Raw genomic sequence first — 22,998 nt, 5'->3', positions numbered from 1 at the left:
ATATGCATAGCTGCTGTCTTTAATAACCTCCCCAAGCACAGTGGTAGATTTGTTACAGTTGAGGAACCTATGTGGGCACACTATAATCACCCAAAATGCATGGCTGACATCTCAGTTCACTTTTGGTCTTGTGTATTCTGTGGGCTTGCACAAACATATAATGACATGTATCCATCGCTATAGTATCATAGAGAGTATTTTAAGTGCCCTCAAAATCCTCTGTGTTCAGCCTATTCATCGTTCATTGCCACCGTAACCCTGGGCAACGTTTAACTTTCTCCATAGTTTTGCCTTTTCCAAATTGTTATGTCGTTGGAATCATACAATATGCAGCCGTTCAGGTTGGTTTCTTTCACTTAGTAATATGCATTCAAGGTTCCTCCATGTATGGCGTGGCTTAATAGCTAATTTCTTTTTCCCACTGAATAATAATCCATGGTTTGGATGCACTATGGTTTATGAATCCATTCACCTACTTAAAGGCATCTTGGTTGCTTCCAATTTTTGACAATGTTGAAAAAGTTGCTATAAAACATACATTTGCAGAGTTTTTGTGTGGGTTTAAGTTTTCAGCTCCTTTGGGTAGATGGCAAGGAGTGTGATTGCTGGCTGGATTGGATTGTAAGGGTATGTTTAGTTTTGTGAAATATCCCCAGGTTGTCTTCGACTGGCTGTCTCTACCATTTCGCATTCCCACCAGCAATGAATGAGTGTTCTGTTGCTCCACAAACTTGCCAGCGTCTGTTGTCAGTGTTCTAGATTTTGGCCATTCCTATCTCATTGATGCTTCAATTCTTAAAATTTTTAATATTTCTTTTTTATTTTTCAGCATGATTAGGTGACATTTACAAATAAGTTTTTATATATCTAAAATACAACATGATTAATTCACATTTTTATTATCTGTAAAATGATCACCGCAATCAGGTTTATTAACACATATATCACCTCATGTGGTGACCTTTTTTGTGGTAAGAACACTTAAGGTTGACTCTCTTAGCAAATTTCAAGTGTATAACACAGTATATAACTATGTTAACTATAGTCGCCATGCTGTATATTAGATTGCCAGAGCTTGTTCATCTTGTAAGTGAAGGCTTGTACCCTTTGACGGCATCTCCTTATCTCCCCAAACTTCCAGCCCCTGGTAACCATCATTCTCCTCTGTTTCAAGGAATTTACCTTTTTGTTGCAAGATTCCACAAGTGAGTGAGATCATAAAGTGTTTCTATTTCTCTGTCTGGCTATGTTCACTTAGTATAATGTTCTCCAGACTAATCCTTCTCACACATGGGTGAATAATATTCATACATATGTGTGATGTATATCATATGTCATTGGTTGTCTCACATATAGGATATATATCTTACATTTTCTTTATCCACTCATTCACTCTTGGACACTTAGATTGTTTCTGTATCTAGGGTATCGTAAATAAAGCTGCAATGAACATGGGCGTGCAGGTGACACTTGGAAATAGCAATTTCCATCCTTTTGGATATATATGCAGAAATGGGATTGCTGTATCATTTGGTTGTTCTATTTTTAAGTTTTTGAGAAACTTCCGTATTGTTTCCCATAATGGCTACACCAACGTATATTCCCACCAACAATGTGCAAGGGTTCCTTTTTCTCCACATCCAAACAAATAGCAACGTTTGTTATTGCTGCTCTTTTTGATAAAACACATCCTGACAGGTGTGAGGTGACATCTCATTGTGGTTTGATTTGTATTTCCTGCTGATTTTGATGTTGAGCACCTTTTCATGTACCTGTTGGCAATTTGTTTATCTTCTTTTGGAAAGCTAACTTTTCACATCCTTTGCCCATTGTGTAATTGGATTATTTGTTTTTCTGCTACTGTTATACAAATTCCTTACATAGTTTTGATCAACCCCGTATCAGAGATATGGTTTCTACATATTTTCTCCCACTCCATAGGTTGTCTTTCCTTTGTGGTGCAGAAGCTGTTTATCAATAGTTTGATGCAGTTCTATTTAAAAACTTTTGCTTTTGTTGCCTGAGCTTTTGATCTCAAATCCAAAAAATCATTGCCAAGAATGTTATGGTTCTTTTAGGCTATTTATTTTGATATTTTCACATCATACTTAAGTATTTAAATCATTTCTAGTTAATATTTGTAAGCGGTATAAGATAGGGGTGCAATGTCACTATTTTGCTTTTGAATACCCAGTTTTTATAACACCTTTTATTGAAGAGACTATCCTTTCCTCAGTCTGTGTTCTTGGCACCCTTGTCAAAGATTATTTGATGTTATTTTTGTGGATTGGTTTCTGGCCTCTCAATTCTGTTCCATTTTTCTCTCTGTTTGCTTAATTGTCAATACTATACTGTTTTCATTACTATAGCCTCTTAATGGTGTTTGAATCAGGAAATGTGATACCTCAGCTTTCTCAAGGTTGCTTTGCCTATCTGGGGTCTTTTGTGACTCCCTAAGAATTTCAGGATATTTTTTTCTGGTTCTGTGAAAAATGCCATTAGATTTTTGATAGGAATCACATTGAATCTATAGATCACTTTAGGTAGTATGGCTATTGAACCATAATAATTCCTCCAATCCATGAGCACTGGATATCTTTCCACTGTGTCATAATTTCTTTTATCAGTGTACTGTAGGTTTAGAGTATAAGTCTTTCACCTCCTTGGTTTAATTCAATGCAAAGTATTTTATTCTTTTGGATGGTATTGTAAATGGAATTGTTTTGTTGATTTCTCTTTCTGACATTTTGTTAGTTTGTAGAAACACAAATGATTTTTTATGTTGATTTTGTACTCTGTAGCATTACTCAATTTACTAATTTTTCCTTTTTAACCTGTATTGTAATTGCTTACAATTAATTACAATTAATTGGGATGAATCCCACTTGGTTTTGGTTTACAATTTTAAAATTGATTGTTGGCTTCTATTTGCCAATAAGTTATTGAGAATTTTTGCATATATTCTCATGAGAGATATTGGTTTGTAGTTCTTTTCTTTTAATGTCATCGGATGTTTTGTTGTTAGAATAATACTGGCCCCACAGAATGAGTTAGAAGTGTTTCCTCTGTTTCCATATTTTGAAAGAGTGTGTAGAGAATTGGTACACTTTATTCCTTAAGTGTTTGGCAGAATTCAAAACTGAACCCAATCAGGGCCTGCTGCTTTCTGATTTGGAAGGTTATCAGTTTTATTCAACTTCTTTAATAGACACAGACATATTGAGATCACCTGTTTCCTCTTTTGTGAGATTTGGCAGATGGTGTGTTTCAAGCAGTTGGACCATTACATCTAGGATTTCAGATTTGTGGGCACAGAGTTGTTCATCACATTCCTTTATTGTCCTTTTAATGGACATGCGATGTATACTTAAAACACTTCTTTTCTACTGGTGTTGGTAATTAGTATCCTCTCTCTTCACCTAACATGCCGAGTGAGAGGTTTATCAATTTTATTGATCTTATCAAAGAACCAACTTGGTTTTCATTGATTTTCTCTATCGATTTCCTGAGTTTTCAATGTCATTGATTTCTACTTCAATTCTTATAATTCCTCTTCTGCTGCTTGCCTTGGATTTAATTTGCTCTTCTCTTTTTAGTTTCCCAAGGGGGAAACTTAAATTACTGATTTTAGATCTTTGTTCTTTCGTCCTGTATGTGTTCAATTCTATAAATTTCCCTCTAAGCACGACTTTTGCTGTATCCTACAACATTTTGCAAATTTGTGTTTTCTTTTGCATGGAGTTAAAAATATTGTAAAATTTATTTTGAGATTTCTTTTCTGAACCATGTGTTCCTCAGAAGCATGTTTTTTAACCTTCATGTATTTTGGGATCTTCCAGCTGTCCTCCTGTTATTGATTTCTAGCTTAATTCTGTCATGGTTTGAGAACAGACATTGTATGATTTCTATTCTTTTAAGTTTGTTAAGGTTTGTTTTATGGCTCACAATGTCAATCCTGGTGAATGTTGCATATGAACTTGAGAAAATGTGTATTCTGCTGTTGTTGGATGACGTAGTCTATAGACATCAATTACATCCAGTTAATTGATGTTGCTGAGCTTAACTGTGCCCACTGTCAGCTAACAATGCCATCTTTCGTGTAGTGTGAGTCCCTTATAATAAACTGTCATCCCAGTTCCTCCCTCCCATTCCTTGTATCATTGCTGTCCTTTATTGCACTTGTATATAAGCATATATATAATATTTATACATACTATGTGTTATATATTTAATATACACAATAGGTACATAAGCATATGCAAATACATTGTTGCTATGATTTGAAGAAACTGTTCTATCAGTCAAGACTGTGAAAAATAAACATTGTTATTATCACTATTCCTTCTTCATTGGTCTGCCTTCTGCATGTAGATCCAAGTTTCTGACCTATATCATTTTCCTTCTCTGTATAGAAATATTTCAAACCATTTCTTACAAACAAATCTACTGGCAACAGATTTCCTTAGTTGTTGTTTGTCTCAGAAAGTCTTTATATCTTTTTCACTTTTGAACGATAATTTTGCAGAACAAAGAATTGCAGGTTGGTGATATTTTTCTCTCAACATTTTAAATATTTCACTCCACTCCCTTCTTGTTTGCATGGTTTCTGAGGAGAAATCTGATGTATGTCTTATCTTTGTTCTTGTATAGGCAATTTTTCCCCTCTGTGGCTTCTTTCAGGATTCTTTCCTTTATCTTGGGTTTCTGTACTTCTTAAATGATATGCCAAGGTATAGTTTTTTTAACTTGGAGTTTTTTCTTTGTTTGTTTATCTTACATGCATGCTGTTTGGTGTTCTCTGAGCTTTCTGCATCTGTGGTTTAGTGTGTGATATTCATTTCGGAGAAATTCTCAATTATTGTTGTTTCAAATATTCCTTATATTCCTTTCTCTCTTTCTGCTCCTTTTGGAATTCCTGTTACCTTTATGTCATGCCTTTGTGGTCCTCCCATATTCCTTGTATATTCTCATCTTTTGTGGTGGTGTTGTTCTGTCTTGGTTTCTTTGCTTCCAGGTTTTGAAATGTCTATTGATATATCCCCAAGTTGGGAGATTTTTTTCTCAGCCATGTCATCTACTGGTGAGCCCATCAAGGTCATTCTTCATTTCCATAACAGTTTTTTTCTTAAATCTCTAGCATTTATTTTTTTTCCCCCGTAGGATTTCTACCTCTCTGACTGCATTGTTCATCTCTTCTTGCACGATGTCTACTTTATCCGTTGATCCCTTAGCATTGTAATCACACAGTTGTTTTAAATTCCCGGGCCCATAATACCAGCACTGCTGCCACGTCTGGTTCTAAGGCTTACCCTCTTTCTTGAAATCACGGTTTTTTGTTTTAACGTTTTGGTATTCTTGTAATTTTTTTCTTGATAGTTGGACATAATGCACCATGTAAAAGGAACTGCTGTAAATATGCCTTTAGTAGCGTGGTGGTGAGTGAGGTGTGGGGTGAGAGAAACTGTTTTATAGTCCTATGATTAAGTCTCAGTTTTTTAGTGAGCCTTTGCATCAGGGCTATGAACAACACAAGTGTTTCTTGGTGGGGTTTTTTTTTTTCCCCCGCAAGTGCGACAGAATGGCTAGAGTGGGCTGGATTTGGATATTTCCTTTCCTGAGGTCAGTTAGGCTCTGATAATACCCCAGCCAGTTCATCTCTATCTAGGTAGTTTACCCTGAAGGCAGGCCCTGTAAAGAAGAACAGAGTGCACTGATGTATTTCAAATTGAGTCCTTTCCCCCTCCCCTTGCCGGAGGCACGAGGACTTTTTCTCTGATATTAGCTGTGACATCTTGGTGGAACTCTTGAAGGTAAATCTCACAGTATTTTGGGGGTCCGTTCATGGGTTCTCTGAAGTTTTTATTTCTCAGAATTGTCCGCACTGATCTTGCAGCCTTTCATCAATCACAGTCAGGTTTTCCTGCCCTGGCACTGGTTCCAGCAGCACTTTGCACTACTGCTTCTCTGCTCCAGTGAGCTGTGCCTCCCCGTGTGCCCTCTCTGCCTCTCTGATCTTGGGGGCTGCGCTTTGCACTGTGTCCTCCCTTCTTTTACACATCCAGGAAGAGCTGTTGAGTTTTAAGTCTGTTCTGCTGTCCCTTGTTGTCAGGATGGAATGGCAACGTCCAACCTTCTGACATGGAGAACCAGAAACCAGAAGTCTCTTTTTCATTTCTGTAGTTTTGCAGTGTATAAGATATTTAGTCGACTTTTTTTTTCTCTCTCAACACTTTGAATATATCATCTCAGTCTCTTCTGGCTTGCAAGGTTTCTGCTAAAAAATCCACTGAAAGTCTTAAGGGTGTTTCATTACACATAAGTCACTTTTCTTCTGTTGCTCTCAAAATTCCCTCTCTACTTTTGACTTTTGACATTTCGATTGCAATATATCTCAGTGTGGATTTCTTTAAGGACATTTTATTTGGTGATTTTTGATGTTCTTGAAATGGATATCAATTTCCTTCTGTAAGTTTGGAAAGTTTTCAGCCAATATGTATTGAAAGTGCTTCCTGTTTTTTCAACTGAAATACAATCGACATATAACAGTGTATAGGTTTAAGGTGTACAATGTGTTGATTTGATCCATTTACATATTACAATATGATTAATGTCATCGTGTTAGCTAACATCTCTACTGCTTCACATAATCATTCTTTCTTGCTCCCTCTTTTCCTTCTGAAACTCCCATACTTTGTGTATTGTTCCTTTTGTTTGTGTCCCATAGGTCCTGTAAGATTTTATCACTTTTTCACTGTCTTCTTTTTGCTCCTTTGACCCGTCTTTGAGTTAGTTAAGTCTTTCTCCTGCTTGATCTAATCTGCTGTTGAACCCTTCTAGTGAATTTTTTCAGTTCAGTTATTATTTGACAGTTCCACGATTTCTGTTTGGTACTTTTAATACTTTGTATCTCTTTTTTGAACTTCTCACTTGGTTCATGCATTGTTCTCTGGACTTCATTGAGCATCTTTATGGGAGTTATATAAAATTTTTCATTAGGCAGATTATTTAATGTCATTTCACTAGTGTCAGTTTCGGCCTATATCTTGTTCCTTTGTTCAGAATATCTTTTCCTTATTCCTCATTTCACTCGACACTCTGTTTTGGTGTCTGCTCATTAGACAAAGCAGTCCCATCACCCAGTCTTCATGACTGGCCATGTGCAGAAGGAAACACCCACAGATCAGCCTGGCCAGTGATTTGCAATGACTTGGGGGTCCTCTGCCAGCAGTTTCTCTTTCCAGGTAGAAGCAAGCGCTGTGGTTTTTTCTGCTCTGTTTCTCCTGGGCAGGAGGGACAATCACTGTTGGCTGTCATCCCAAGCTGCCGCCTCTGTTCTCCCTCCAGCAGCTAGACTGTGGGCGAGCCATCAGTGCTCCAGGATTGGTGAGACAAGTGCTGGCTCTTGGGGCAGTACCGGTGAAGTGGGAGCACTGCCTTCAGTCGATCGACTATTACCTCCCCAGGGGAAGCGGAGATGTGGGATTTTTCATCCCCTCACTCTGTGTTGAGTTTGGGCAAGCTGGGGAGGGAATCAAGCCACCACCTCCATGGTGGTTTGGGTGGCTAGACTGCCCTGAACCAATCAGAGCCCTGGGTCTGGTGACACTGTTCCTTGGGTGTTCGTTCCCCTCAGAAACACCAGGGCACTGGATGCTTGAACAACACCCTCTCCTCCCCTGAGTGAATCTGGGAGCTATAGGGTCTCTTCGTGATCTTATGGCAGTACTCTGGGGTAGAGTGTCTGGTGAAAGGGCATCCCAAATCTCCCTCCTGGCTTTGGTGCATCTGATTTTGCATCCTCTAAAGGTGTGCATGAGCCTGTCAATTAGTTCCTGATTTCTCACAAAGGAAATTGGTCCATGAATTGCTACTCACTTGGTGTATTTGTTGGGAGATGGAAGGTCCAGGGTTTTCTAAACCAACTTCTTTCCGACCAACATTCAGCCTTTATTTCTTTGAATTTTTTTCTGCTCTACATTCTTTCTGTTCTCCTTATTGGATTCTGACACGTATTTTAAAACTTTGGGGGATGTTCCACATGTCCTTGAGCCTCTATTCATTTTCTTAATTCATTTTTCTGGGTTTTATATATTGAGTGAATTCTATTGATCTTTCTCAAGTTCATTGATTCTATCCCTTGTCATCTCCACTCTACCTTTGAGCCTATCCAGTATGTGTTGTTGGTTTGTTTATTATATTTTTCACTTCTAATATTTTTATTTGTTCTTTTTAATGGTTTCTATTTCTTTTCTGAGATTTTCTGTTCTTTAGTTGTTTCAGGGTAATTTTTGATTGTGCATTGAACCAGTATTATCACTGCTGCTTTAAAATCCATCCGATAGTTCCAGATACACGTGACTCATCTCAATATTGGCATCACTGGGTTGTCTTCTCCCATTGCGTTGTGATATTCTTGGTTCTTGGTATACTGTGTAGTTTTCTATTGTATCTTTGACGTTGAAATCTTCTATTGTTGAAGTCTGTCAGCCAGTTTAAGTTCAGATTTAGTGTGGTCTGTTGTTCCAGTGACCATTTAGCTTTCTTGGGGCTTTCGATATTATTCTGTTTTGTTTCATTCTTCTGGCTCTGCTGGAGCTCACTGGCTTTCTGCTGGTGCAGCCCATAGCAGGAAAAGGTTCTTTTCTGGGCCACCTTGTATTGCTAGGTGATGCTGGGTGATGAAGGACCCATTGAAGAGAGAGTATTTCCTCTGGCAGTTTCCCAGCCACTGGATATTGGTATGCTTCTCACTCTGCCTCTGCTAGTGTCCCTGAGTGGGGAAAGTTTTTATCTCATTCACTTTTTGCTGCTTAGAGTTGGGGGTTTTGAGAATTATCTCGTGAGGGTCATTTTCTCTTATCAGGTACAAGGCCAGGAGCTGCAGAAACTGAGATGCTCTCTTCTGCTGGTTAAAGTGTTGGGACCTGGTTTGCATTCTACATCTTCGTGAAGGCTTGTGGCATAGTTTTCTGGCACCAGTGAAGGCAGAAATGGCTACTGCTGCTGCCTGGTGTGGAGCAGGGTATGCTCTGCCACTGTCCGTGGGTGGGAGATAGGAGGTAATCCTAGTATGGAGACGAGAGAATGGTTACTGATGGAGATGTAAGTCTGGGCGCTAATGACATATAAACACTTTCATACAAGAGAATGTGATGATACTAATGTTTTCATAGCCCAGGATTAACAGAAGAACAGGACTGATTCTAGATATCAACAGATTTCTTAGGGAAGAGAAGGGAAAATTCACTGAAAGAAAACATCCGGGGAGAAGCTGGGAAGACTAATGTTGTGAAAGTCCATTGAGAGGAGAGTTTGAACTAAGGATGATCAACATGGTGAGATATTAGAGAGAAAATAGTGAGGAAATGTCAGTTAAGATATTTTGGGCTAACTTAGAAAAAACAAACGAAATATTCACAGTGGAAGTCAAAGTAATGCTGTTAATTACATTGAGGTAGCATTCATAGACTATATATTCAAGAAATGGGGCTGAGAAAGACAAGATGCAGATCAGAAAGTTGTTTATCAAAAATTTAGAATTATAGCAAAAATCATATGGGGGAGGATAGGAGTTGTGGTTATTTATAGGCAGAAGAGGGTCAAGTGGAAAAGATTGTAGGTAGATAAGAAGGAAGTGGAATATCTGGTGAATAATACTATGGAATGCCTAATTGTGAATGTTTGACAATGTCCAGGAAGTAAGGATAAAACCAAACACTTTGTGTCCTAATCATTACAAATGTATCTTTATATTACTCCTGTTTAGGGCCATTGCTTTTATCAAGGATATGCCACAGAGATTGCAAATTCGGTTGTGACACTTAGCACCTGCTCTGGACTCAGGTAATGGCATATTCCAGAGATGTACATGACTGAAATCTTGTGTACCCTTTTACTTTTAGAATATTCTCGAAGGGTAGATGGAAGACACAGAAAATAGACACTTTCATTATGTGTCTTCTCATCTGCTATCTTGGCCTGCTTGTCTTATCATTTTCCCTATTCGCTTTGTCTCTCTCCCAGGCTTGCAGTTATAAAATTTATTCAGAAAAAGCTGCCACTAGTATAAGAACTATCCACATTACTGAGACACACTAGAATTACAATGACTCCTAAATGCTGTAATAGATAGAAGGTAGAAAATTGGGTTTAAATGTTAATCCAAGGAAGATGGGATGATTCTTAGATATTAGACAACAAAGGCCACTATCAAATTTCTATATAATGTTTTCACTTAATATTGATTTATGTTTATCATTGAGAAATCTATGTTTTAAATTTCTTTTTATGTATTTAAATATTCAGGGGATTATTGCAGTTGGAGAATGTCAGTTATGGAATTCAACCATTGGAATCTTCAGCTACATATGAGCATATGCTTTATCAGATAAAGGATAATGAAATTGATTTTCCCCCCATAGCAGAAAATAATTCTACAACCCAATTGGCAGATCAGTCCTACAAAATTCTTGTGAAATCAGAAGTAAGTAACCCCTTTTATGGGATCTTCATTTGTGCAACTTTTGATAAACATATTCACGTTGAAATTTGTTACATTTGGAAAACAAATTTAAACTGATGTTGATGATAATAAAACCTTCTCTTGTAAGGTATTAATTTAAAATATTTTCTGTTTAGTCATATAATATTTAAAAATGTAATAGATATAAACATATAATCCAAAAATCAATTTTCTCACGTATACGTAATTGCAAGTATTCTTATGCATATATGCACAGTTGCACTGTTACTGAATTTGCAACCTAATAATATAATGATACTCAAATTTGCTGATTCTGACTCTGTCAGCAGTTTTGCCAGTGCGTTTTTTTCTTTGTAAAAAAGTGTTATTTTGATAGAGGCAAGAAATCATCTGAAATGTCATTGTCTAGATATAGTGCTCTTAGAACTTTGGAGTATTTGTTCTAATTCTTTTACTGTATCTAGTTATAAAGGTTGATTTATAAAAGAAGATTTATTTAACAAAAAATTATCTAATACATATATGCTTCTTTGAAATTTCCCCTTAAAATTGCTATTAAGAGGATAATGCACATTTTCTCTTATAATTAAATTATGTTACATTTATTATTATTTTAAATTAACATTAGTTAATGTTGATTTAAGATTAAATGTATGCATAAGGAAAATAAGAAATGACCATAATACTGTTGTCTAGAGGAAATGTGTGGAATTCAGGGCAATTATTTTGATTTGTACTCTTTCATGCTTTTTCATATACATATATATATATAAACTTAAAATATCTACTTTACAAAATTATGGCATATTCTGCATATTTGTATTTTTACTTTAATCCAGAAATGAACTGCAGTAATGTATCAAATTTTTGAGCATTCACACTTTTTTTTATAAATACCTCTATCTAAGAATAGGCATATTTCCAAAGTTTTTTAGGTATATATACATCCTAACTTCCTCCTTAAGAGTGATTGCACAACTTTACATTTTGCCATCAGTGGCTAAGGAAATGAATCTCTGTCCACATATTCTCATGAAAATTGGATATCCTGTTTAGAGAAGCAAAACAAAATTGTAACAGATGAAACTTGAATTTAATTTATGATGATCTCCATCTCACTGTTGCTTTAATATGCTTTTATTTATTTTGCCAAAGATGTTGGTACAAATACGAATTAGTAAAATTGCCCTTTCAGAAAGTCATAAAAATGATAAAATATAATCATATATAGAAATGAAAATTTCATTTTTAATGGAACTGAGATGTGACCCCTAACCCTATGCCATCTGCATGTTGCAGTACAACACTGGACACAGTTGCAGACCATTTTCATAACTGAAATAGAGCACTGTCACATGAAGTAAATTGGATAACTTTAAAGGATTCCACGAATACTCTTCTGTGACAGTGGGCAAACCTGAAGGGATTGACATGCTTTGGGAAAGACAAAGAGCACTGCACTGGAAGCCATCCCCCTCCAGTGAATCAGCAATAAGAGAGGGATGGGAAGAGACAGAGATAGCATACAGTTCCAGCTGCCTTAGCTTGAAGTTCAAGTTGGTCAGGCTGTAGCCGCAAGAATTTGGCCGAGTAACATCATCCTTCTGTGTTTAAATGTTCTCATCTGTAAAAATCCAAAAATAAAAATAATCCCTAACTCACACAAATATTTTAAAGATTCCATAAATTTATAATTGAAAATGACTTAGCATAGTATGGGAAAAATAAGTGATCAATAAATATCACTACTACTGCTATCAACATTTGCTCTCTCTAGTTTCTAATATAGTAAAGCAAGGTAACTGGAACTAATTATGGAAAGTTTGGACACAAAACAAAATGCAATAATGAAATAAAAGAGACTAAAAGTTCAGAACCTAGAGGAAGCCAGGGATATCACTGCAGGGATTAATGGAAAGAATGGGTACTGATATGTTTGTGAATTAAATGATTGCTTTTCACCCTGAATTTGATAGGCTCAAATCTGTAGCTTTAGAGATGCATGTTTTCCCAAGCATGTTTTTACAAGCACAAATAGACAAAGTGAGTATTTTCAATATAACAGATATTTTAAAGAGAGAGAGAAAAATAAAATAAAATCATATGTTTTAGGCATGTTTTGACATTTATGAGAGGAAACACAAACTCATAATCAAGGTGAATGCCTTCATGATAACCAGTGAAAAGTAGAACAAAGAAAATACATAAAGGGCTTACCTGTTAAAAACATATTGGGCACATGCATTTACCCTGCCCCTTCCTTAAAACCCACTAAAGCGAAAAGGAGTTTTTAACATGGCATTAACATACACACACAAACAGAACAGAAGAATAGTAATAACATTGGAAGTTGAATAGCAGATAGACAGCTGATTTAGCCACTAAAAAGCTGAATCCTTAACTGGCAATTGGGATAGGCTATAGGAAACTTGATACACACTACAGAACTACTCAAATGTTTTTGGAACAACAAGTCCGAGTACCTTAGGAAATGATATTAAGGGTGGGCCTAGGAAGAGAAGTGGTTGAAAATAAGTTGTATAAATATGTATAAAACCTGATTTCCTCTCCTAATCGATTGTTTCTGTTGTAAATTAAACTTGGCACACTAGTTATTGGGAAACAGGTTTACACAATCCAAGATGTTCATTAGAATCCAGGAGGGAATCAAACCAGCCAAAAGAATCAAAACTAACCATGTTGACAGCAGGGTTTTCCCAACAAACAACCCAGACAATTTACGCTCTGTGGAGACAGCAGGCCATAAGCTCTGTATGTGGTCATAGATGTTGGAATAAGCTGTCAGATGCTCAATGCCTAATACAAAGGGGCACTAGACATATGATGAAACAATTGAATATGGTGGAGACATGGAAAAATTCAAAGTGCTAAAGCCTGAGGTACCCAGGAATAGAGAGAGTGAAGAAAACAAAATGACAATATCCTCAGAGAGGTAGGAGAAAATATTTCACCACAAAATAAGAACAGAGTGCTATTTAAAAAATAACACTCAGCAGATAACAGTTCTTGGAAGGTAAAAACATGCTGAACCTATGTAAAAACTCAAAAGAAAGTTCACAAGATAAAATTCCAGAAATCACACGAAGACTAAAATATAAACAAAAATGACAGGGAAATGTGAGAGATAAGAAATTCAATTAAAATAACAATATGGGTGATGCAATATGAGTTCCAGTACAAATAAACATAGAAAATTGAGTTGAATAAATCACAAAACAATCGAAGGAAAATTCTCAGAATGATTTAAGTGGAGGTTCTGGACCAATATTTAAAAAAATCTGGTTTCTTATATACAAAGAAGATGCAGAATGGCATGGTCTTACCTGGCAGCAATATTGGAGGTTGAAAGGCAATACAACAGTTACTTAAAAGGAGGCAAAGTGATTTCCAGCCTATAATTCTATACCCAGTCAGAACTATAAAATTGAGATTTGTTTTGGTTGAAACCATTTCTTTCCTCCCTATTGTGAATGTCCTTCCTAATGTGTGAAACAAACCACACTTTTAAAAAAAGAGACTCTAATCTCATCCCGAATGAAAATAATAGCCAGCCACAATCACAACCAAATTCATAAGGGGTAGTTGCCAAATACAGTGAACTTTCAATCAGATCAAAAGATGGAACAACTGTGTAAGCTGCCTCAAACTATATTCTTCATGAGAACCACTATTAGGTCAAATACCACTAGATTTTGAAGCAACCAATTTCCGACTGTCAGTGGTTTAACATAACATATGTGCTTTGCTCAGGCAAAGACCAAGGTGGATGAAACTGCTGGTTGTTTCCCTTTCTAGCTTCAACACGGAACCCCAAACTGTCCCCAAGTAGTTCTTGAATCTAGACAGGAGTTAAGGGAAAAGAGTGTCTATATCATCCCCTCCTTGATGCTGCTGGCCCTGGACAGCTATCTCTCACAGACTTCTCTCTTGGAGAAGGAGCAAACATCATTCTTGGATCATTGGCCATTTCTTATAAAGCAAGTATAGCAACTGCCGGGCCACGGACCATTACTGGTCCATGGCCTTTTAGGAATGGGGCCGCACAGCAGGAGGTGAGTAGCGAGTAAGCGAAGCTCCATCTGTATTTACCGCCGCTCGCCATCACTCACATTTCCGCCTGAGCTCCTCCTCCTGTCCTATCAGTGGCGACATCAGATTCTCATAGGAGTGCGAACCCTACTGTGAACTGCACATGCGAGGGAGGGATCTAGGTTGCGTGCTCCTTATGAGAATCTAAAGCCTGATGATCTGAGGTGGAGCTGAGGCGGTGATGCTAGCGCTGGGGAGCGGCTGCAAATACAGATTATCATTAGCTGAGAGGTTTGACTGCACAGAGACCATGATAAATCAATTGCTTGCAGACTCATATCAAAACCCTATCAGTGAGTGGCAAGTGAAAACAAGCTCAGGGCTCCCACTGATTCTGCATTCTAGTGAGTTGTATGATTATTTCATTATATATTACAAAGGAATAATAACAGAAATAAAGTGCACAATAAATGTAAAGCGCTTGAATCATCCCGAAACCATCCCCATACTCCGGTCCATGGAAAAATTGTCTTCCATGAAACCGGTCCCTGGTGCCAAAAACGTTGGAGACTGCTGAATTATAGTATAAGTCACCTATCCCTACCATTTGTTCAACAAAAGTTTGACACAAAAGAAATGAATGTATTCTAAAAGAAGAAGACTCCAAAAGGAATAAACAAGGGGCATAAGAATGAATATAAATATAACATATAAGACATACACAGGACCCAAAGTGAGTTAAAAAACCATATTGATGTTGTTATATATTCATGGTCTGCCTCACAGGTGCCACCTATTGTTCTAAGAGCTTTACAGTATACCCTGTCTTTCCAGTTCTTTCTACAGTTCTGAGAGTGAGGACCATTGTCCCTCTCTACAGATAGGAAGCAGAGACCTAGAGAGTTTAAATCATTATCCTAGGAAATCCTCCAGTAAGTTACAGCTTTAAAATTCTAACCTAAATAATACAACCCCAGAGATAACGTTCTTTAGCACTCACATGTCTACCCTTACACAGTCTGTTTAAAGATCCTGGAAGTGCTCAAGAAATAAACGTAAGAGAAAAATAAAGCCATTTTTAAAATGAAAGACATTGACAATAGAATGAGTGAATAACAGAATAGACACTGTGCTAAAACCCCAAGGTGAAGTTATAGTCAGGGTTAAAGAAATAGAGAAAGCAATGACATAAAAATGATGGCAGAGAAAACCAAAACTGTGTGATGGTTAATTTTATGTATCAACTTCCCTGGGCCACCGTGCCCAGATGGTTAGTCAGATTTTCTGGGTGTTTCTGTGAGGATGTTTTTAATAAGATTAAGAACTATATCAGTGGAGTTTGTGTAAAGCAGATGGTCCTCCATAATGTGGGTAGACCTCATCCAATAGGTTGAAGTCCTGAATATAAGAAAAGGATGTAACTTCCCCTGAGTAAGAGAGGACTCTCTAGCCGACAGCTCTCCAACTGGAACTGGAGCATCAACTCTCTCCACGTCTCCATCCCACTAACCAGCCAGCCTCCATAACCATATGAGCCAATTCCTTTTAATACATCTAATTATAATAAGTATATTAAATGTGTAAATATACACACATATTCTATTGGTTCTGTTTCTCTGGGGAACCCTGACTAATAGAGTGTGAAAGATTGCTAATGGACATTCAGGATAATCAATATTGTCATTCATGAATAAAATCACAACCAAAGTGTTCCAACTTATGAAGGAAGAAAACTCTGTTGAAATAAAGAAGTCCTGAACTTGAAAATTTTCAAATTACAAGAAATCCTTATGAAAACTGGTGACACCAAGATACAATGTATTTTGGACTTTATCAATAAATAATGAATAATGCTATAGGCATCTTGGCCTCAAAGAAAGTCACCCACAAAGGTAGAAAAACTCAGACTGGCGTTAGCCTTTGCCAAAATGAAGTGCTTGTAAGACAAATGCTTGTAGTCAAGAATGTCTAACTAGGGAGTAGAGAAAATGGCTTCTCCAGGGAGTACACAATATCCCAGCAATTTGTTATCCAGTCAAGTTGCCATTATACTCCAAAAACATGTGCTTTTTCAAAGACTTTGAGACAATATTATGTAAGTCAGTAAAGAAAACAGGAATTGAATGAATTTAACAGATTTCGGTAGAAAACCACAGAATCATGGCAATAGTTTCAGAAATACCATTTGGCAACAGTCAGTACACATTCATGGTAAATAGTAGGAATAGAAAAGTTCCTTGATCTCATAAAGAACATCTATTAGCATCCACAGCTAACGTAAAGAATGTAAATGACTGAATGCTTTACTCCTGTTATGGACTGCAGGCTTGTGTTCCCCCCAAATTCATATTTTGAAACCTTAACTTTCAATAGGACGGTATTAGGAGTTGAAGCCTTTGGAAAGTAATTAGGGTTAGATTATGTATGAGGGTGGGGCCCTCATGGTGGGATTAATGCTCTTATACAAAAATGAAGAGGCACGGGATCCCTCTCTCTGCTCTCCATCACATGAGCATACATGAGATTTGCAAAGTCGGAAGAGTGGTGTCACCAGCCATCACATCTGCTGGTGTCTTGATCTTGAAGTTTCCAGCCTCTAGAAATGTCAGAAATACATGTTTGTGGTTTAAGCCACCTAGTCTATGGTATAGTCGTTATAGCCCCAAACTGAAGAAAACCACCCCTGAGATTAGGGATAATGCAAGGTTGTTTGCCATCACTACTTCCAGTCAACATTTTACTAGAGTTCTTAGGTAGTGCAATAGGAAAAAGAATAACAATAAAGGGTATACATTTTTGAAAGGAAAAATAACCCTATTTATTTAGTGATCTAACTCTCTACATAGAAAGTTCTAAAGAATCTCCATTAAGGCAATCCGGACTGATTAAGAGAGTCTAGCAAAGTCACAGGGAAAAAGAAAGATAAGATATTCATTTTCCCCAAACTGATCTGTAGATTCAGTGTAATCCCAATCAAAATTCCAGAAGACATTTTGTAGAAATTGATTCTCAAATTCATAAGGAAATGCAAATACCTAGAAGAGTCAAAGAGTTTTGAAAATTGAAGAAAAGAACAAGATGAAGGGCTTACATTGCTTTTTCTTAAGCGGCCAGATAGTAAATATTTCAGGCTTGTGGGGCATATGTTCTGTTGCAGCTACTTCACTCACCCTTTGCATCGTGAAATCAGCGTAGACAAACTATAAACAAACGGGAGTGGCTGTGTTCCAATAAAATGTTTTCTTACAAACAGGTGGTTATACCATGGGCCGTCGTTTGCTGACCCCTGCTGTGGAGAAACATATCATGTTTTTGGTATAAGGGTAGGCGTATAAGACAGTGGAACACAATAGATGAGAAGTAGACCCACGTGCTCTTGCCCAAATTATTATCCACAAAGGTGCTAAGGCCTTTGAAAAGTAAAGAATGATCTCTTCATCAAATGAGTGATGATCTCAGTGAGATCTCGGTACAGACTGAAAAGAATGCATGCAATGCAAAAGAATGACAATACCAAATACAGGCAAGAATGTGGAGCAATTCATGTTCTTATTAGTTCTTGGCGAAAAAGCAGAATGATCAAACTACTTTAGAAAGTAATCTGGAACTTTTGTACTACTTTACACATATACAAGTATCGTGCGGATCAGGTTTTCCAATTCTAAGTAATCAACCAAGAAAGAATGAAAGACTATAACTGCCCAAAGACCTGTATGTGGATATTCATAGCCACTATATTTACAATAGCTAAGATGTTTAAATAATCCAAAGGGTCATCAACAGTTAAATGTATAAACAAACTGTTTTGTGTTTCTAAATGGCACACTTCCTAGCAACAAAAACAAATGGATCACTAATAATCACAGCAACAAAGATGTGTGGTGAGTGAAAGAAGGCAGATATAGAAGAAGACATGCAATATAATTCCATTTGTGTGAAATTCTAGGTTAAGTTATTGTAACCTATGGCGAGAGAAAGCAGATCACTGGTTACCTTGAGACTTGTAGGCTATTAACTTGGAAGAGGGTGATGGAAGCATTATTTATTTTAGTGATGGAAATGGTTGCATGGGTGTGAATATTGCTACCAGTTCATGTAACTGTATTCTTAAAATAGATGCATTTTTTTGAGAGTAGGCCACAATAAAGTTAATATAAATAATTACAAGTACAAAAATGATGATAAAATAGAGGTAACATTAGGGGGAAAGTTGATGGGAATTTGTTTAGCTGAAGGTTGGGGTGAGGGACCAAGAGGAAGGTACTGAGAGGAAGGAACAAGGATTCTCTCTCATTTCAGTAACTTTTTTGAGGATTCTAATTCTCAAGAATATAAGGTGAAAGCTTCTGATTTGTTCCTAAAATTTTCATACAGTATCTCACCAGCTTATTTACTCAGTGGGCATCAATCCTCTTATTTCTCTAATATCTATAGCTTTATGGATTTGTATATGTATCTACCACCTATCTGTCTACCTATATCTCTCTATCTTTCTGTCTATCTATCTATAACTCTGTATGTGTGTGTGTGTGTGTGTCTGTATGTATATAATTATATAATGTGCATGATATTACAAATAATGTAAAAAAATTTTAATGTTATGTTTAATTCATGTTCTCTGTTTTGCAGAAAAATTCTGGTGTACTGTTGAAAAGAGTTCTGAAAATACAAGTCATTATGGATAAAGCCTTGGTATGCATTATTGATATATTTCATTGTATCTTTTTTGTATTTAAATTGAAAGGGGATATGTAAAAGAATCTTTATTTGCAATGCAGATATACGTCACTCTGTTCAAAATGTGTATCTCAGTGTAGCAGTACATAAAAAATGTTGTAATTGCCTTTCCATTGGCATGGGGGAATCAATACCAATATTTATTAGAAAGAATGTAAAACTTCATATATAAGGGAGGATTGTATTGCACTGTAATCTATTGGATTATAACTAGTTGCATATACTTCTGGATCCACCCAAAATTGTGGTGAAACTCTTCCTTAAATCAATTTCCATTTTAAAATAAGCTATTTCACTTATTACTCAATTGAAGATCCTTTTATTAAATATTATCTTTTATAAGATTATTTTATGCTGTGTAATTGCTTAGGTTCTCTGTTGGAAATTCCATTTTTTAAAAATAGGAAGAATAATTCATAGGAACATATTTCATTATGGAACTTTTTGTTTATACAATTAGTTTTAGCAAAAACTTATGGGCAGGCAGCAAGTTAAAGAAAAAACTTGCTTTGTCCATTATCACTAGTAATTTTGTATAAGTCTCTCAATGAGTTTCATGATGTTTTAGATTTTTTGCATAAAAGGAAATATTCAGATCTTTAAATAAGTTTTATAAAAGTATTAACAGGAAATAATGATACAACACTAGCTCTGGGACCCCTGGGCCCTGCAACCAGACTCCAGGACCCAGCTCTGCCTACCGGTAGACTGGCAGGCACCCCAGGACTTGGCTTCACCCACCAGTGGGAGGGCTACAGCCCTGGAGTCTTCTGGACCTTGACTCCATACAGCAGTGAGCCAGCACTATCCCCAGAGCCCCCTGGAGTTTCACAGTCCGCTGCCTTATGACCTGGTCCTGACGACCAGCAGCTGGCAGCCTGTGCCTGAGGCAGCACTGGCAACCACCTGAACCAGGGGCCAAGCAAGCCCACCAGACTTCCCACATAGTCAGCCTGCCACAACAGGAAGACCCACACAGCCCACATTGGGGAACCACTAGAGTATATACCACAGGTGAAGAGAGTGGAGAATGCTGCTGCAACACACAGGAAGTCTCCTGCAAAAGGCCACTCTCCAGCATTAGGAAACTCAACCAACTTATCAGGTACATAAACATACAAATACTAACATAGGCAAAATGAGGCTACAGTGGAACACGTTCCAGATGAAGGAACAAGATCAAAGCCCATAAGAAGATCTACGTGAAGTGGAGATAGGCAACATACTTGAGAAAGAGGTCAGGGTAGTGCTCGTAAAGATGATCAAAGAACTTGGCAGAAGAATGGATGCACAGAGCAAGATGTTAGAAATTTTAAGTAAAGAGTTAGAAAATATAAAGAATGACCAAACATAGATGAAGAATACAATAGCTGAAATGAAAAATACACTAGAAGGAATCAGTAGTAGACTAAATGATACAGAAGAATGGATCAATGAGCTGGAAGACAGAGTAATGGAAATTACAGATGTGGAACAGAAAAAAGAATGAAAGGAAATGAGGACTGTTTAAGAGACCTCTGGGACAACATCAAGCACACTAATACTTGCATTTTAGGGGTCCTAGGAGGAGAAGAGGGAGAGAGAGAAAGGAACTGAAAACATATTTGAAGATATAATAGCTGAAAACTTCCCTCACATGGGAAATGAAACAGATACCCAGATCCAGGATGCCCAGAAAGTCCATATAGGATTAACCCAAAGATGAACATACCAAAACATATAGTAATAAAAATGACAAAAATTAAAGATGGAAAGAGAATATTGAAAGCAGGAAAAGGAAAACAACAAATAACATAAAAAGGAATCCCCATAAGGCTATCAGCTGACTTTTCAGCAGTAACTGCAGTCCAGAAGGGAGTGGCACAATATATTTAACGTGTTGAAAGTGAAAAACCTACAACCAAGAATACAGTACACAGCAAGGATCTCATTCAAATTTGATACAGGGATCCAAATCTATACAGACAAGCAAAACCTAAAAGAGTTCAGCAACACAAAACCAGTGTTACAAGAAATGTCAAAACAATTTTGCTAAGAAAAAAGCCAGGTCCAAAAACTGGAAACATAAAAATTATGAAAGAAAAAAGCTCACTAGTAAAAGCAAACATACAGTAAAGGTAGGATATCATCTCACATGCAAAGCTGGAAGGAAGGTTAAAAGACTTATGTCTTTTAACAAAATCACCTATATCCAGAATAAGGAATAAGGAGATACATAAAGCAATTAGATGTAAAATAAGATATTAAAAACAGTGATTGTGAGGGGAGGAGAGTATTCATGCATGGTTGTTAAAATGTATTTGAAATTAAGAGATCAGCAACTTAAAACAGTCATTCATATCAATATGTCTATATCTTTATAAAAACCTCACAGTAACTGCAAACCACAAACCTATGCTAGATACACACACACAAAAGTAAAAGGAATCCAAACATAACACTAAAGATAGTCTTCAAATCATATGAAAAGGGAACAAAAGAAGAAGAAAGGAAAAAAAAGACTTACAAAAACAAGTCCAAAACATTTAGCAAAATGGAAATGAGAATACACATATCAATAATTACTTTAAATGTAAATGGACTAAATGCTCCAATAAAAAAAGAAATAGAGTGGTTGAATGGATACTAAAACAAGACCCGTATGGCCTGTAAGACTCTCACTCCAGATCTCAAGACACACAGACTGAAAGGGAGGGGATGAAAAAAGGTATTCCATGCAAAAGGAAATCAAAAGAAAGACAGGTTAGACCTACTTATATCTGACAAAATAGTTTTTAAAAAGGGACTGTTACAAGAGACAAAGAAGGACACTACATAATGATCAAGGCATCAATCCAAGAAAAAGATATATCAATTGTACATATACATGCACCCAGCATAGGAGCACCTCAATCTGTAAAACAAATATTAATGGACATAAAGGGAGAAATTGACAGTAACACAATAACAGTAGGCAATTTAGCGCCCCACTTGCATCAGTGAACAGATCATCCAGACAGAAAATCAGTAAGGAATCAAAGGCCTTAAGTGACATATTTGACCAAATGGATATATTGGTCATTCCATCCAAAAGCTGCAGGATGCACATTCTTTTCAACTGCACATGGCACATTGTACAGGATAGATCACATGCTAGACTATAAAACAAGCCTCGGTAAATCTGAGAAAATTGAATTCATATCAAGCATCTTTTCTAACCACAATGCTATGAGACTAGAAATGAACTACAAGAAAACTACTGCAAAAAAACCCCAGACACATGGGGGCTACACAATATGCTACTAAACAACCAATGGGTCACTGTAAAACCAAAGAGGAAATAAAAACTTCCTGGAGACAAATGAAAAGGAAAACACAGTGATCCAAAAATCTGAGACACAGCAAAAGCAATTCTAAGAGGTAGGTTTATAGAGACACTAGCTTGTCTCAGGAAACAAGAAAAATCTCAAACAACCTAACCTTATAGCCAAGGGAATGAGTAAAAGAAGAACAAATAAAACTCAAAATTAGTAGAAGGAAAGAAAGCATAAGGAGAACAGAAGAGAAATAAATGAAATAGGTATAAAAGAACAATAGAAAAAACCAATGAAACTAAGAACTGAATCTTTGAAAAGATAAACAAAATTGATAAAACTTTAGGCAGACTCATCAAGGAAAAGGAGAGAGGGCCCACAACAGTACAATTAGAAATGAAAGAGGAGAAGTTACAACTGACCTCACAGAAATAC

The 22,998-nt window shown here is 36.8% G+C and overlaps 1 protein-coding gene across 2 annotated transcripts in view; it reads left to right on the top strand.

The window, feature by feature from the left end:
• LOC309619624 (A disintegrin and metallopeptidase domain 3-like) overlaps positions 1–22,998 on the top strand; it is a 108,070-nt gene that overhangs the window by 21,394 nt on the left and 63,678 nt on the right. For both annotated transcript variants that reach the window (XM_082374997.1, XM_082374998.1), the window contains exons 5-7: positions 9,767–9,843; positions 10,306–10,483; positions 19,163–19,225. In XM_082374997.1, the coding sequence (XP_082231123.1) occupies positions 9,767–9,843; positions 10,306–10,483; positions 19,163–19,225 (318 nt within the window). The remainder of the gene's footprint in view (positions 1–9,766; positions 9,844–10,305; positions 10,484–19,162; positions 19,226–22,998) is intronic.

This window comes from Balaenoptera borealis (assembly GCF_965194805.1).
Source record: "Balaenoptera borealis genome assembly, chromosome: 21".
Lineage (NCBI taxonomy): Eukaryota > Metazoa > Chordata > Mammalia > Artiodactyla > Balaenopteridae > Balaenoptera > Balaenoptera borealis.
Note: the sequence above shows the minus strand (reverse complement) of the source record. Positions and strands in the feature narration are given on the sequence as shown.